General features: G+C 51.5%; 1 protein-coding gene across 3 annotated transcripts in view; it reads left to right on the top strand.

The window, feature by feature from the left end:
* Positions 1–15,297, top strand: part of PTPRN2 (protein tyrosine phosphatase receptor type N2) — a 664,108-nt gene that overhangs the window by 548,373 nt on the left and 100,438 nt on the right. For 2 of the 3 annotated variants that reach the window (XM_068934287.1, XM_068934286.1), the window contains one exon: positions 7,957–8,169. The exons of the other annotated variant lie outside the window; for it this stretch is intronic. In XM_068934287.1, the coding sequence (XP_068790388.1) occupies positions 7,957–8,169 (213 nt within the window). The remainder of the gene's footprint in view (positions 1–7,956; positions 8,170–15,297) is intronic. 3 annotated transcript variants of the gene reach the window in all.

Genomic DNA, 15,297 nt, shown 5'->3' with positions numbered 1-15,297 from the left:
GGAGTGCGGGCGCTTCACTCTGCTGGGAACAATTCCTGTTGTGACTTTATTGAATGGGGCTGAGTCCCTGTCCCGCGGCTGTTCTCAGCAAGCCGTTTCTAAATTTTTTTTAAAAACTTACATGTTATTTGGAGAAGGAGGGCAGGAGGGGGGAAAAGTTTGGACCTCCTTTGCTTTGCTATGGTTTTGTTTTTTTTTTAATTGAGAACAGTCTTTTCAGGAAGAAACGTTGCGAGCTTCTGTGCTGTATTGTTATGCAAATAATCTTTAGGTTTTCCTTGCTGTCCTTGTTTGATTTTTTTTTTTTAATTTTTGGCTTCTCCGTCATTGTTCTTCCCTCCGCTTCCATCTTGCGAGAGTGGTACCAAAAAAAAAAAAAAAAGGCGGGGGGAAGGGGAGAGAGAGAGAGAGAGAGAGAGCGAAAACGTGTTTAAAAAAAAAAAAAAAACCACCCAAAACAAAAAACCGCACACATCCACAACAGAAACCCCAAACAGCTTTTCCGAATGAGTGACACAGCCCCTGTCCATTCATAGCCTCACTCCGGCGAAGGGTTTCTGAACAGCCCAGACCTCCGTAGCCAATTGCTGCCAGCAACATGTGGAGGGGAGGCATCGCTATAGCAACCGGTGGATGGGCCATGTGCGGCAGCCGGCAGGGGCTGCCAGCCGCCCGATATAAGGAGGGCAGCGCCGGGGCGCGCCGGCATCCTCCGCCCGCGCCCGCGGTCCGCGCCGCGCCGCGCCCCGCGGGGCCCCACGCGCCGCCCCGGGCCGCCGGCTCCCGCCCCCCGCGCGGGGGGCTGCGGGCTGGGCGCGCTGCGCCGCCGCCGCCGCCGCCTTTGTCTCCGCTGAGGAGGGAGCGGGGGCCGAGGGCCGAGTTGTGGCCCCGGAGGAGGATTGCTAGAGCCTGCTGAGGGCTGCCGAGCCGCCCCAGGGAGGAGCGCGGCCCGCGCCACCGCGGCGGCAGGTAAAAAGGCGGCGGGGGGCTCCGCGGGGCTGCGCGGCTGCCGGCGAGGGGCGGCGCGGGCTGCGCGCACGGGGCTGGGCGGAGGAGCGGGCGGAGGAGCGGGCGAGGGGCAGCCGCCGTGCGCGGCCGCGCTGCCGCCGCCCGCCCGCCCGCCCCGTCGGGCCGGCGCGGAGCCGCCGTGGCCGGGGCGGCGGGAGCGAAGGGCGGCGCTGGCGCTTCCCTGCCGCTTCCCTGCCGCCCGCTCTCGCGGCTGCGGCTCCCAGCGGCGCCGGCGGCCCCCGGGAGCGACGCCTTGCGGGTCTGTCCCCGTTGTGGGGGGGGGGGGGGGTCAGACCGGAGAGGGGCCAGGCCCGGCGGGACGGTGGCCGTGGCCTTCGCCCGCTTGGCCCGCTGGCGGCGGGGGCCGGGCGCCTTCCGAGGACGGGGCGGCCGTGGCGGGGGCGGCGGGGCTCGGCTCTGCCCGTGCCTGGCACCCTGCGCGGCGGGCGGGGGCCTCCTGCTTGGCCGGCGCGGTAGCGAGAGACGGTTCTCAGGGTGGCACTCGGTTTTAAGGCACTTGATGCAACCCCTAAATCGTGCGCCTTCGGAATCGGCATCAGATCAGCGCTGGCACAACGGCTTGTGTTTCTTCTGCTTGCTGGAGATACTTCTTTTAAGCTGAGCATCCTCTTGGCTCAGGCTTGGAGACTTTGTGACCTGGACCTGCTCTCTTTTATCCGTTTCACTGGGGCTTACAGAGGCTGGGGTGAGGAGGCAACCTGCTTTCTGGCGCTCCCGTTCTGCTGCTTTCCCCTGGCTGCTCCTGAGCGAGGCCGAGTGGGGAGAGAGGGCGATGGAAGTTTCTGCTCCTCGGGGTCTCGGCGCCCCCCTCTCCTCCGCGCCGCCACCCCGGAGGCGCCCTGCGCAGCGCCGGGCAGGACGGCCACGCTCCTGCCTCTCCTGCTCGCCTGCCTCCTCCCCAGCCCTGGATGTGGCTGTGCAGCTTCCCCCGTCGTGTGTTACCCTGCAGTGTCTCAGTGATGCTGTATAGGCTTTTGTGCTGTACTCTTTAAGTAAATGCTGACTTAACAAAACATCCTCAGGAAAATCTTGAAGCTCTTTACGTTTCCTCTTTGGCAACCGTATGCCTTCCACACCACAAACTTCTTCGGGGTACTTGGACGTTTTGACATTTCAGCATCCCCCTGTAGTGGGACGCAGGATAACGGCTATAATTTCTTTTAACTCTAACCAGAAACTTCAGGTCTGTTTGCCTTTAGGAAGCCAGAGGAAAATATCTGCCATTGATCAAGGGATCTTTGAACTCGCTGAATTCTTGATTGTATTCAGTCATTGTTCGCGGCATTAATCCTACTAAAAGGTATGGAGACGCTCCAGAGTGCTTTGTGGTGTTGAAGGTTGCGGAAAGATCATTGTACCCCTACAGATGAATAGATCCGTGGCTCTTGCAGTGACCTTTCTCAGCGATTTGAATAAGCTGCAGTTCCCAGAAATCCATCTGCCTTTTGTGTTTGTCGATTTGTCTAATCTTTCCGACCCCTAAAAGAAGCAAAAAGTACCTTCCCATCCGATTTCATCCTCCTGAGTAAAAGCGTTAAATTGACCTCATTTCAGGTGATGAACTGACATCTGCTGAAAGTGATCCTAGCATCAAGCGAGCTTGCAGAGCAGGGTGGAAAGAGCGAGCCAGAGGACAGATGCCCTAGACACCTCTCACTAACTCTACAGATAGTACCTTAAAACACCAACAAGTAGCTTGGGACTGCGGTGCTGAGCACCATAAACGTTATATGCACTTACCGGGAAAATCACTGGGCCCTGCTGCCCTGGGCCAGTGTGACTGTGAGTGCAGAGGAGGAGGGGAACAACACAAATGAAAAACGAGGGAGAGATTACTTTTCATTTTATTTGCTTTCCCACTTTTACTAAAGCAAAGTGTTATCTGCAGATTTTGTGGCGGCATCTTGTTTTCAGGGAAGCCACGCTTGTCCTACTGTAAACTGTTTCCTTGGTTATCTACTGCACTATCAAAACTTAAACAATGTATATATATACCTATATCTCAAATAACCTTACGTCAGAAATTTTTACTGGAAGTGCATTTAAGTTTGGATTTGAGTGAACATGCATGCACATGCACGTGTGTATATATGCATGTATACAGCCACAAATATTTTACATGTAAATACAGCCGTACCTATCCCTTTCTTTATGTTTTCTGTACTGAGGAAATAAGAAACCTATCCTTTATAGTTGGTTTTCATGTCAGTGGCTGAGACTATTAGCAAAGAGTCCCTTTGAAAAAATTGATGAACTAAAACTTATTTTTAGCGGAGTTTATTTTTAAGAATAATTATTTTCTTGTAGAATTCTTTTCTTCTGCCTAGGCACTTTTTTCCCTCCTTGAATGACAGATTTGCAAGTACAATTTCATCTGCACAGAGGAACAATAGCTTTCAGTTGCACAAAGGATTTCTCCCACCCTGAATCCAAACCACAATGCCTCTTGCTCTGATAATAGCTTCTGAAAAGATTTTGTAATGCACAGAATTAATACATGATTATTTCCGCCTCACTTCTCTCATTTATTAGATTCTATAGTGAATTCCAAATTAAAAATAGCACCTCTTTTTTTTTAACGATTTAATATTTTGAAACAAATTATATTCTGAAGTTTGTCTTTTTTATTCTTGTTTACTAAGAAATCCGCATTCTATTTTTAATGATGTTCAGGAACAAGACTAAAAATCAAGGCATGCAAAAATTGCAACAAAGGTAGTGTCAAGTTATTTTGAAATGAACTGTAGTGTTTCCCCTTTACGAACTGGAAGGCAGCTTGGATGCAGGAAATAGCAAACGGGGTCTTCACTCTGAAATGCCTTTGTAGATTTTACAAACTTTAGCCTCCATTGTGTCATCCTATTAGAGAAAAGCAAACCAAAACGTCAGCTTCAGTTAGAGCTGGGCATCAGCGAGGACCAGAATCAGGCCCGGTGCCTTAGAGGAGGGGGGAAATTGCCCCGCTGCTGGGGTACCCGAAGGTAAGCGTTCACATCCCTGTCTGGGAGCCCTGCTCTGTTCTTACAGAGACTTTCCCCGACACTTCGAACATGGGCGTGAGAACTTATTTACATGAAAGTGTACATTAAATATTTACTGGCGTTTGCCTGGAATTCGTTTGAAATGTAGCCTGTTCTGCTGCATCATGGGATGACACAACGCAATAGCGTGCTGCCCTTTGATTAGAAAAGTGATTTGTGACTAGAGCGTTAGCGCTGCTGTATTTGCCAGTTCAGTTGTGGTCGTATATAAAAGGTGTTCCAGCAAGGCACCGGAAAAACCTCCACGAGATCAGATCCTAAGAATTTTCCCCTTTTTAAAAAAAAAAAAAATCACAAAAGCAGTGTAGTTCAGGAAAGCACTGCTGAGGAAGTGTAAGTGGTAGGTGTGATGTTGTTCTAAGACAGGGTGAATCATTGCCTTCTGGCGTTTAAAGTCAGGCCGGGCCATTTCAAAGCAAGGAAAGAGTAGCTGAAGATCTCCAAAGCCTTCCTCTTCGAGTCACTTCCTAAGCCATCCATTCAGGAATTAGTTGCTTTTCCTTCACCAGGACTCTGCGATAACTACAGAATTTTCCAAAGAGGAAATCTTTCAGAGGAATGTCAATATACTATGTTATATGGAGTTTTAAAAATGCATAGTTACATGTAGCTGAGTTTAATATTTAATTATGTGTAATTTATGTGGTCTGTGTATTTGTTAAGCCTTAGGGGGGAAAAAAAAGGTGATTTGTTTTTCTTGTTATGCAACAGCTATTGTTCCCCTTCCACCCCAGGCGCTCGCACCATGGCAGCCTGAGCTAGCACCCGGAGAGGTGTTCTGCTTTAAAAGACATCCGACTGTAAATGTCAAATTCATAAATATTTAAACATTTTTCTTTCAATTTCGAGTCAAGTCTGACAGGACGCCTCTAATTAACGCAGGGCTGAGTTTCGGGCTGGCTGGGGCCTTACCGCAGCATCTCGGGGAAGAATTTTGGGGCTTTAGGTGGGGTGGGAAAATCTGGGCTCCTGCCTGCGAGAGGGGCAGGCAGGGAAAGAGGGAGGGAATCGCTGCTCCCCCTCTAAGCCATCGCATTAATTTTTATCCTGCTTCATAATTTGATACTTGGTCAGACAAGGAGTGGGTTAAACTGCGGCGGGTTGATTGCACCAAGCTGGGGGCAGCCGGGACGGCTCCCTGCGGGTCTGCCGGCCGGCGGCCGCTGGGGACCCGCTGCCCCCGGGGCGCCGCACCCTCGGGCCGGGGCCGGCCCCGGGGAGCGGCGGCGCTGCGGGGCCGGGGTTTCCCTTCCCTCCCCTCCCCTCCGCGGTTAATGCGGGGTCGCTGCCGGCAGCACACCCTGAGGCGCCCCTGAGCACTGCCCCCCACCCCCCGACGGCAGGGAGGGGAGAGGGGAGCCCTCGGCGGTCCCCACGCCCTGCAGGTGAGGGCAGAGGCAAGGAGCAGCTAGGAGAGAGCCCCCCTCCCCACTGCTGCCCCGGGAGAGCCCGCCGACACCGCCCCGCCGGGCGGCAGCGCCCTCGGTGCGCGCACGCGGAGAGCGGGCAGCGGCGGCGCGGGGCTGCGCGGCCGCGGCCCCCTGCGGTCGGGGCAGGCGTTGGAGCCGCTCCGCCGACGGGTGGGTTTTGGGGGAGCTCCCGCCCATCTCGGCCATTCGGAGCCCGACCCGAGGGGCCCGAGTGCACTGACTCCCCGCGCTAAAATGCTCCCCGACGTGCGCATCCTAAATAGGAACTCCGCTGGCGGGGTTACAAGTGCGCCCGTGTTTCATGCCGCCGTGCGCCGCAGCGGGTTGGGGACGGGCGAGCGGTCATCCAGGCACCGCTTCTGCTAGCGGCAGTGAGCTGCGGCCAGAGCCCCTCCGGCAGCCCCAGCCCTGCCCGGCGAAACCGCCTCGGGAAGTTGGAAGCAACATCTGCAGTCGCTGTCCCGACGGCCGGACGCGGGGAAGCCCGCTCCTTCCCCCCGCCGTGTTTACTCGGGGGCGTTTGACAGCCCTTTGCTCCAGCCGCTCCCATTGTTTCTCCTGGGCAGCCTTTTCCCGTGGCCTTTGGGCGGCTCCTTCACACAGCAGCCGGGGAAGGGGTAAAACCGCGAGTGTGAGAGCGGAGAGGCGGGCGGCGGCGTGCAGGAGCAGCGGCCGGCCCCGCTCGCCAGCCTCGGCCTCTCCGGCCCGGGGGCTTTGCCCGTGGGGCCGGCTGCGCGCCCCTCCGCCGGCGCGGGGGCTTCGCGGGGCCGCTCGCTCGGCAGCCGGGGCCGGGCGGGCTCGGGCGCTGCGGGGGGCCGGGGTGGGGGGGGGTGGGGGGAGCCGCTTCTCGCTGCCGGGAGGCCAAACATCGCGGCGAGGCGGATTAGCGTCCCGGGGCGCAGCCCTCGCGCAGGGGGCGCGGGCGCTTGTGCGGAGCTGCCTATTTAGATGCAGATTGCGCCCCCGGGGTGGGGACGGGGACGGGGACGGCATCCTTTCACTGAGATGCTAATGGCAGAGCGCGGCAGCCCTTCACCTCCCGGGCCCGCGGGGCCAGGAGCGGGCAGCAGGCGGCGGCCGCCGCCGTCGGGGGCGCCCCTGGCGGGTCGCCGTGCGGCCCCCCCCCCCCGGCCGCCCCGGGGCGCAGGAGCGACGGCGGCGGGGCGGGCGAGGGGAGGCGCCCCCGGGCTGGGGCTGGGGCTGGGGGCCAGCCCCGTCCTCCTGGTGGCTGTTGGGATTTGGAGGAGGGGCCGCGGGGCGGCGGCGCTGGAGGGAGGGGGAGGCGGGCGGCGGCTGCGCGGGTGCGGAGGCGGCGGGCGGCCCATGGCCGGCGGAGCGCTGCGCCCGCCCCCCGCCGCCCGGGGTTTACAAACCGGGCGATCCTCCTCCGCCCGGCGCAGCCAGGCAAGAAAATCCGGGAGTCTTATTGAGCCTGCATTTCCATTAACTCAGCCTCAGCCCCGGCTAATCCGCAGCACTGAAGGCAAGGAGGCTAATTAATGACAAGCTTTTACAGTCAAGACCAGCGATAATTGCTTTGGTGGCCTTTATGATTACAAGATAAAAATGGACCGGGCCTGACATAAGAGCCACTGTGTACACTGCAAGACAGGAGGAAATTAAGAGCTGGCTAGCTGAATACGGAGCAGAAAATTACTAATAGAGGAGAGATAATGAATAGGCCGGCTAGGCATTCATGGGGAAAAATCCATTTTGTTACCACGCGAAATTAGGTGGTGGAAAGGAGTTTGCTAATTGTTCTCATCTTGTAGCAACCAGGACTGAGGCAGGGGCGTGCTTTTCAATTCATTTCCCTGGTAATTGTGAAAGGGGGAATGCAGGCCAAATGAGTCTTGCTGCAATTTGCGCGCCTGGTCTTTTCATTTTCATGTTGCGTTTTTAATTGTTGCTAATATAGCTTATAATGAAGCTAATGAGGGGAAATTATTGTACAACTTTTTAGCACATGGAGACAAGTGAAATGCACTAGAAGGATTCTCTCCTATCGCTGCAAAAATAATAGTAATCCGGAGGAGTTTGGAACTATCGGGCTTTTTTTTTTTTTAAATCCTTTTCCCTCTACAACAGACAAAATGAAGGACGGCCACCTACTTTTTTTTTTTTTTGGCTGTTATTCCAGGCTTTCTTTTTCACTCCAAGGGCGGGGGGGGGGGAATCAATCGGATTTTCCCTCGCGCCCCCCGCCGGCCCGCGGCCGCGGACGCCCTGCCGCGGGGTGGGGAGGGCGCGGGGCGGCGGGCGCGGGGCTTGCGCGCAGCCAGCGCGCCGCCTCCGCCGTCGGGGTACTTGCAGGGAGGGGGCCGGGGAGGGGGGGGGCCGCGGCGGGAGCGCGCTGGGCTCCCTGCTCGGCTGCCGGGTGTTCCCCCCCGCGCAGCGCCGCGGAGTGCCGGGACCGCGCACCTCACCAGGCGCTGCCTCTCTCTCCTCCCCTGCAGAAAAGCACCGTCCCGCCGCTCCCGCGGCGCGGGGAAGAGGCAGAGTCGGCCAAATTCCTCCTGCTCACCCTCCTCTCCCTCGCCTGCATCGGCGGCGTCCTGGCGGCGGCGGGCGTCGCCTACTGCCTCCGCCACCGCGCGCACCGCGACCTCGCGGCCAAGCTCTCGGCTCTGGGCGCCGACGCCGGCTCCGACGCCACCGCCGCCTACCAGGTAAGGAGCGGCCCCCTCCGCGCCCGCGCACCGCCGCCGGCCAGGTAAGAGCGGCCCCCCCCCCCCCCCCCCCGGCCGCGGCTCCCTCCGCGCCCGCCGCCGGCAGCCGCGCCGAGCCCGCGGCTGCCCCGTGCCTGCGCCGCGCTGCCGGCCGTTCACCGGCGCGCTCCTGGTGGCTGCTGTAAATTTGCTCCTAATTAGAAACGTCCAAAAAAAAAAAAAAAGAAAGAAAGAAAGAAAGAAAAGCCCTTGCCATTGAAATTCGCTGAAAACTAACATTAATATCCATAATCTGTCACCCCTGCCACTATTAATAACGAAAAAATCTTTAGCATTTATGAGGAATGGATTGCACGGTTATCTGAAGATGTCTCTCTTTTTGAGTAATCGACTTCTTCAGGGTCTGATATGAAAAGAGCCTTTGACCCGCTCTGTTGCCACCTTCTGCCATTATTCAGATAAAATGAAATCTAATGCTGATAAATGGGGAGGCGAAGCAGAACTGTTTCGAGGAGAACAATAGTGGCAGATGTGTACCCGGTGATACGGCAGCGCTGCACGGAGAGTTTCCGAAATAAATCAGAAACCTCCAGGTTTCCGTTTCGGTTTCCAAAGTATTGGGTTGAGACCTACACTGCATCTTCCTGAAGTTTGTTTTCCATAACGGTACTTGTTTCCCGGGCCGTTGTTGGTGTGTTAGCGCCTGCCTGTGTGCGGGTCGTGGAGCGTGCAAGTGCTGCTGCTGGCTGCCCCGCGGCAGCGGGAGTGTGACTGGGAAAGAGAATTCAAGAGTCTGGAAACACGGCTGCTGTAGTATCCGTGGCTGCTAGGGCGCTGAGACGCTCCTGCTGATGGCACTTTTATTTTATCTTGTGCTACTCAAGACCAGACGTCATGGTCTTTCTGTATTCTGGAGCTGAGATAGATTAAAATTGGCTCCGGCGGCTCTTTGCAGGAACAAACTCACGTTTCCTCACCAAGTTTGGGTCTTTCTGTACCTCTTCAAAGTTAAATACATAATATACTTAGTACCTCTCCCCAGAGTAGGTGCAGGGAGTTTTTCAATAAACAATGAGAAATATGAATATTTCTGTGACAGTGAGTATCTTCAGGGAGTGGTTTTGCTTTTCATAGATAGGGTACTTGCTGAAAAAAAAAACTTGTAATTTACTTTAAATCTTTACATTTAATGACTGCTAAAGCAAGAAAGAGATCAAGAGCGCTTCCTATGGAAAAACGCAGTGTTCTCCAGGATAAAGTGTGAACAAAACAGCAATTTCTTAGATTAGTTTTGTTGGCCACGGAGACCTTGACCATAAATATTTTTGTTTTTAATAAGGAACTTGCTGTTGACTTATTTAAACCGCAGAAGAGATAGATGGTTGTTTTCTTTCGTTAAATATGAATGCACGAATTCTTAATTTAAAAAAAAAAAAAGCCCTCCAGGTTCCAAAATTACACTTGAAACTGAATTTGTGATAATTAACAGGACAATCTTCCTAGTGACAGCTCTAATTAATAGTATCTGTAATTAAAATCGTGCCCTTCCAGCAGGAAAATTGTTTGAATTTCTTGGAGTGACCTTTTTTGCCATTTCTCTTGGGAGCATAGTGGTTAAGTTGATATTGATTTTATAATGAGCTCTGGTTTGTTTAATAAGAACCTGTAATCCAGACACTAAATGAAATGTGTGCTTCATTTTCTTCCTAGATTTATATATATTTTAAGACTTCCCTAATAAGACCTAGGAGTGTCGTTTTCTGTTTTTTAAAAAAAAACAGCGTTTGCAGGATGCTGGTCGGTTTTACGATGGTGAGACTATATTAGTATTGTTTGTTTCTGACCTTTGGGCCCAGTATTAACCACCTGACTTCTGGAGCACTTGTGTTGGTTTTTCAGGAAAACTGTTGTCATGTGGGAGGAAAAATGTTTTTCCTTAAGTACAAAGGTTTCTAAGGGCTTGGCTCTCCTCCCGTGGAAGTAAGTGGGAATTTTGCCATTTGTTTCAGTGGCAGCAGTAGGAGGCCTCGGTACAGTCAGACAAAATACTTGGACGGTTTTGATGCTGCTGAGGAGCGTTTCATCAGAGGGAATCACTAGGCCTGATTCTGCGTGTAGTGAAGTCTTTGCATGGATTTTGCGAGAAGTAGCACTGAGCCCTATTCTCATAGTCAAAATCACCCTACGTTGAGCTGTGTTAAATCTAGTATCTGGCTGTCTGGTGTGTTTAAGGGTGCAGCATGTTTTGGATAGCATCAGTCAGGTGTCAGGAGAAGCATCGGTTACCCTTTTCCTGGATCTTGCGTGATACTCGTAGGGGAATGGTGTAGGCCGTGTTAATATTGGGAAAGAAGAAAGCCGCGAGCTTTGGAAACTGCGCTGCCCTTGTCCTCTTCTGCGGGAGTGAAATCCCTTTCCCAGGTATCTGCCCAGTTAACTGTTCCAGGCTGCTTTGAAAACATGCGCTATTTGAGCAGCTGCTGCCACTACACTTTTAAAGCATGATGCTCTGATAACCAGTTGTGAACAGCTTAAATGACCATTCACGCTGAATTTTCTACATGTGAAGGGGGTGGCGGGGGGAGTCGGTTGGTACGAAAGGGCCTGGTGGTCCAACGTGATTCGGAGGGAAGGCTGAGCGATCGCGCTGCTTGACGCGCTTCCCAAAACGTCAGCGCGTTTGTGTTTTTTCGCGCAGACAAGACTGCCCTCCCTTCCCAGGTTTCCGCACCAGCGGTTTTCGCGCTGACCCCGTTCAGCCGCGCAGGCTCAGTCGGGGGGTTTTACCCCCTTCCTTCCTCTTCCCGTCGACTTGGCCGAGTTTCTTCTTCTCTCCCACCGCGGCGGCGGCGGCTGCGCTTTCCCCTCTACGTCGCGTGGGGAAACAGCGGCTCGCCAAGGGGCGAGCGGACCGTGGCGGGAGACGGCGGCCCGGCGGCGGCCCCTTCGCTCGCCTTCGGCCCCTCGCTCCTGCAGCGGGGCTGGGGCGGGCGCGGGGGCGGCCGGAGGCAGGACGCCCGACGCCGAGGAAGTTGCTGGGGCGCCTTCGCTAGGCTGGCGGCCCGAGAGGGGCTGCGGCGGCCGAGTCGCCGGCCTGGCGCCGCGGAAGTCACCTAGCAGCGGCAGCTGGCGCTGAAGCGTTGCCGTAAGGTCTGGTGGGCCTACCCGCCTGGAAAGAATAGCGCAACCAAGGGTAGAGACACGGTTGAAACTCCGCTGGTCTTTTAGTCGCTAAAAAAGCCACAAGAATTACAGGCTGCTGTAATTAGGCTGCGATTAAGGAGCTTTTCAAAATTAATGGCAGTCGCGTCGCTTCTAAAACGTTGCACGTGCGTCGGACACGATGTACCCGTAGAGGCGGACTGTTTCTGTGTTACCTTCTAAGCGCCTCTGCCGGCCTTTCAGATCACACGTGTGATGATTAGATAAGTCAGTGTCAGCACGCACGGATGAGTAAAGAGAGGCTCTTCCTGCCTTGCCCGTGCGCACATGCGCACACGCCGGCTCACGCTTTTAATTGTTGCTCCTATTGCTTTGATCCTCTTTGAAGAGCGAGTTTAGTATTCCGCCAGCCCGCTCCCGGGTCCCCGAGATTAGGGCAGAAGCGTTCGAGGAATTTTCAGCAGACGCTCTTTGATTTATTTCCCAACACTGAGCAGATTTTCTTTATGCACTTTGAAGCCTTTTGAGCATAACCCGGAGAAAAACGGGCATTCAGACGCTGGGGGCAGGCTGCAAACAGGGCCACTAAGTGCACATCTCGCTTGTCACTGCTCCCATTAGTGAGCAATTTATTAATGCAATGAGTGCGTGTTAGTGACTGCTACTATTTAAGGATGCTCTGTTTGGTGCGGGGTGATGTATTGGTGAGTCCAGCTGAACCCTGGCTTTTGACCCCTGTGTGGAGAATGCGAGGTTTTGTGAGGGGATGTTAAATCACCAGCATATTTTATATCTTTGAGTCACAGAACTTCGCTGCAAACAAAATCGTCTGCCTCCCTAATAACGTTCTGCGAAAGAGTGGCCATAAGGGAATTTAAGCGCAAAAGTTAAAATACGCTGAAAGCCTGCCTTTTAATATTTTATGCAAAGGACGTACTTTTTAATTTTCCTGGAGCTCAGCCGAAAGAGCTTCCTTTAAGAAGTGAGGAGACAAAGACCAAACCCTTTACAATGAAGTCCTTCTTAAGCTGCCTGCAGCTAGGCAAGGTTACATGAGCAGTGCACCATCAGTGCAGCTGGGTTACATCAGCAGCTGTTTTAAAAACTTGTTCAAATAACTTGATCTGGCAGGCATATAAATGTAAATTATAGATTAAATTATATAGTATTATATGTATTACATTATATATAAATTATATATTTCTTTGTCAAACTTAGTCTTAATTACACGATCCCTTTGTATTCGAAGCCCATGAAAAATTCCCAGTGGGTCTTAAAGATCTGATCCTGCTGTTATTTTTCACTGCAGAGAGATTTTAAGGAAACAATATTTACAAAATTGCAATGAAGATTTTGCTTGAAATATTTTTGAAGGGCTTCGGCTGAAAGAATCCACTGGAAACATGCGCCCTGCTAACCCTCTGTCCCTTTGGTAGGTTTAAATACAGGTAATTCATTGTAGCTAACAACATTGTAGCTAATGGCTTCACATTTTAGACCTTATAGACTATGACTTTCATAAGCAAACATGTTACATTGATAGATTTTAACACTGTAAAAATATTGTGTATCAACTCCTTAGAAAATGGAATTTTGTGAATTTAGTGAAATGGAGGGGCAAAAAAAGGAAAAATTTTGCTTTTGTTGTTCTTCAAGATCTTGGTAGCATTCAACTTAACAGTAGGATGCAACCGAAGTAAGCTGATGAGCTGGGGAAATTAGTAGCTTGAAGAATTACCTCACACCTACATAAACTTGTTTCATTTTCACAGCCCCTCATTACACTTCAGCAAAAAAAGGATATCACTAGGGATGAGATGTATTCAATATATAAATATTTAGTAAACATTTCAGTAAGGAATACATGTAGCAAGGATTTAGGGTAGATGAAAATTAAGCCTTAAGGCTTGCTTCTGTTTTCTTCTAGGAAAACAAAGGCCATTTCACATTTTTAATCTTTTCTCTTTCTGTGTCCTTATTAAAACAGGAAAAAAAAAAATCTCAGGTGACTGTGTAAAGCTACAGGACAAACTGCAATTGTCTGGAATAAAATGCACCAGAAGGTACATGTATTGGAAAAGTTATTCAAGGCCATTTAAGTCTGCTTACTGTGTATTATGTAAACAGTTTTCTCTATTTTTAATTAGAATTTTGCTTTAACATAAATTCCCAGGACCCCACAGATACATTATATGCAGTATTGTTACATATTGTATCTTAATGTGAGACAGTTTTTACGGTCTACAAAACGTATATTCAACACAGAAATCATGTATGAGAATAATAGAGGAGAAGAAAGAATTAGGAAGTGTTTAAAGCTGATAAGAAGGGAGGTAGCCTTCTGTTCAGCTATTTCATTGAATTCAGGTGGTAGATGGCCAAAGCAGAATGGGGCAAAACAAGAGGTGTGCAAAATGTGGATTTAACTTTTAATCTGGTTTTCATCTGATTAGGGTTCAGAAGGATCCGCAGTTCCCGTGGTGCAGTGAACTACGTAATTCCTTAACCTTCTTCCTATGATAGCCCTAAAATAAAGTGGTAGCAACATTCAAATGTCATTTAAAGATACTGTACAAGTTTATACATCAGCCAAAATCTGTCAGGCACGCCTGTTTTACCCCTAGCATTTAAAATCATCCGCAAAATGTTGTTTAAGGAGAGATGCCCATCTTAAGAGCTAAAGCTCGATTACACAGATTTAGAGGGCACTTCAGCAAATATGTATTTGAGCTTGTCTTGCTGTCTGGGAAGAGCCGTCCTCTCCAACCGCCGCCTCCGCTGCTTTGCCAAATGCTCCCGCGTGGACGGCTCTGGCAGCGTTGCAAACCCCGTGCAGCAGCGCTGGTTGAGGGAAAGACTTCCGTCCTGCTTGCTCCCAATAGCTGTCCTCCAAGCTTTCCTTTTTTTAAGAAAACACCCTTTGTAAATTCCTAAATGTTAGAGAAATGGATTTGCCCTGACCTGAGTAAAGTTTCCTGGGCTGTATTGGCAGCGCAGCAACGCTTTTTATTAAAATAACCTTTTCATTGGAATGGGCAGATGGAGAGAGGGGTCCTTTGCAGGCGTGGAAAGAAAATGAATATATACATGCAACTGCTTGGATGAGAAACTGCCATGTGGGCTTGGGTTTGAATAAAATGTGGGTTTACGTTTGAGTAAAATAATAATCTTTTGCAAGTAGTTGGCTGCTTATCTGTGTAGAACTAGTGCAAAGTGGCAGGCAGAAGGCAATTTTGACCTCTTCAGCTCCCCACATTACGTGACTTTATTTTTCCCTGTCTAAAGGATATAATGTTTGGGCTTGGTGTTTTGTGGAACAAGGACAAAAGTTGACAAAAAGGACAAAAGCATCTTGCAGTGTAATTTTTCATTTATTTCAGACATGTGAAAATGCTAAGAAAAAAAATAGTAGGAGAGGAGATTTAGTGACTCATTTTTAATTATTGGGAAATCTAGAGTCCTTACCGAAACATACCTTTCTCAGGAAACGTGCTGGAGGTTCTCTGGGCTTAAATGCTGCACTTGGCCTAATAAATTAAAATGTTAAATTGTTAGACTGGCCCTGGCACTGTTTTGGCCCAAGCCACCCAACTTTTTCCCAAGAGTTTCTAAGCACAGTCCTCGGCTTACCACCAGCCGAGGAAAAGGTGTTTGTTTATTCACGGGGCATTTTTCTTAATAGACGATTTGGCTATACGCGCCCTGTTTTAGCGAATAAGACTTACGGGTGCTTTCTGTGCCGTAACTTTGCCCTACTTGAGTGACACAGTGCAGGCTCCTGCCTTGAGAGCCGCTCGCACCCCATCTCCCTCCAGCCTGGGCTCCTTGCCAGTTAAACGGGGGCTCTTTCTGGATAAGTACAATGGATCGTCTCCCTCCGGTAAATTGATTATGTCCCAATGCCTGTACGTTATAAAGAGGCCAAAGATAACCCCCGCCTTGCCTAATGGGCTGGAGAGTATTTGA

The sequence above is a fragment of the Struthio camelus genome, chromosome 2 (genome assembly GCF_040807025.1).
Source record: "Struthio camelus isolate bStrCam1 chromosome 2, bStrCam1.hap1, whole genome shotgun sequence".
NCBI classification, from domain to species: domain Eukaryota; kingdom Metazoa; phylum Chordata; class Aves; order Struthioniformes; family Struthionidae; genus Struthio; species Struthio camelus.
This window is presented reverse-complemented; position numbering and strand designations above follow the sequence as displayed.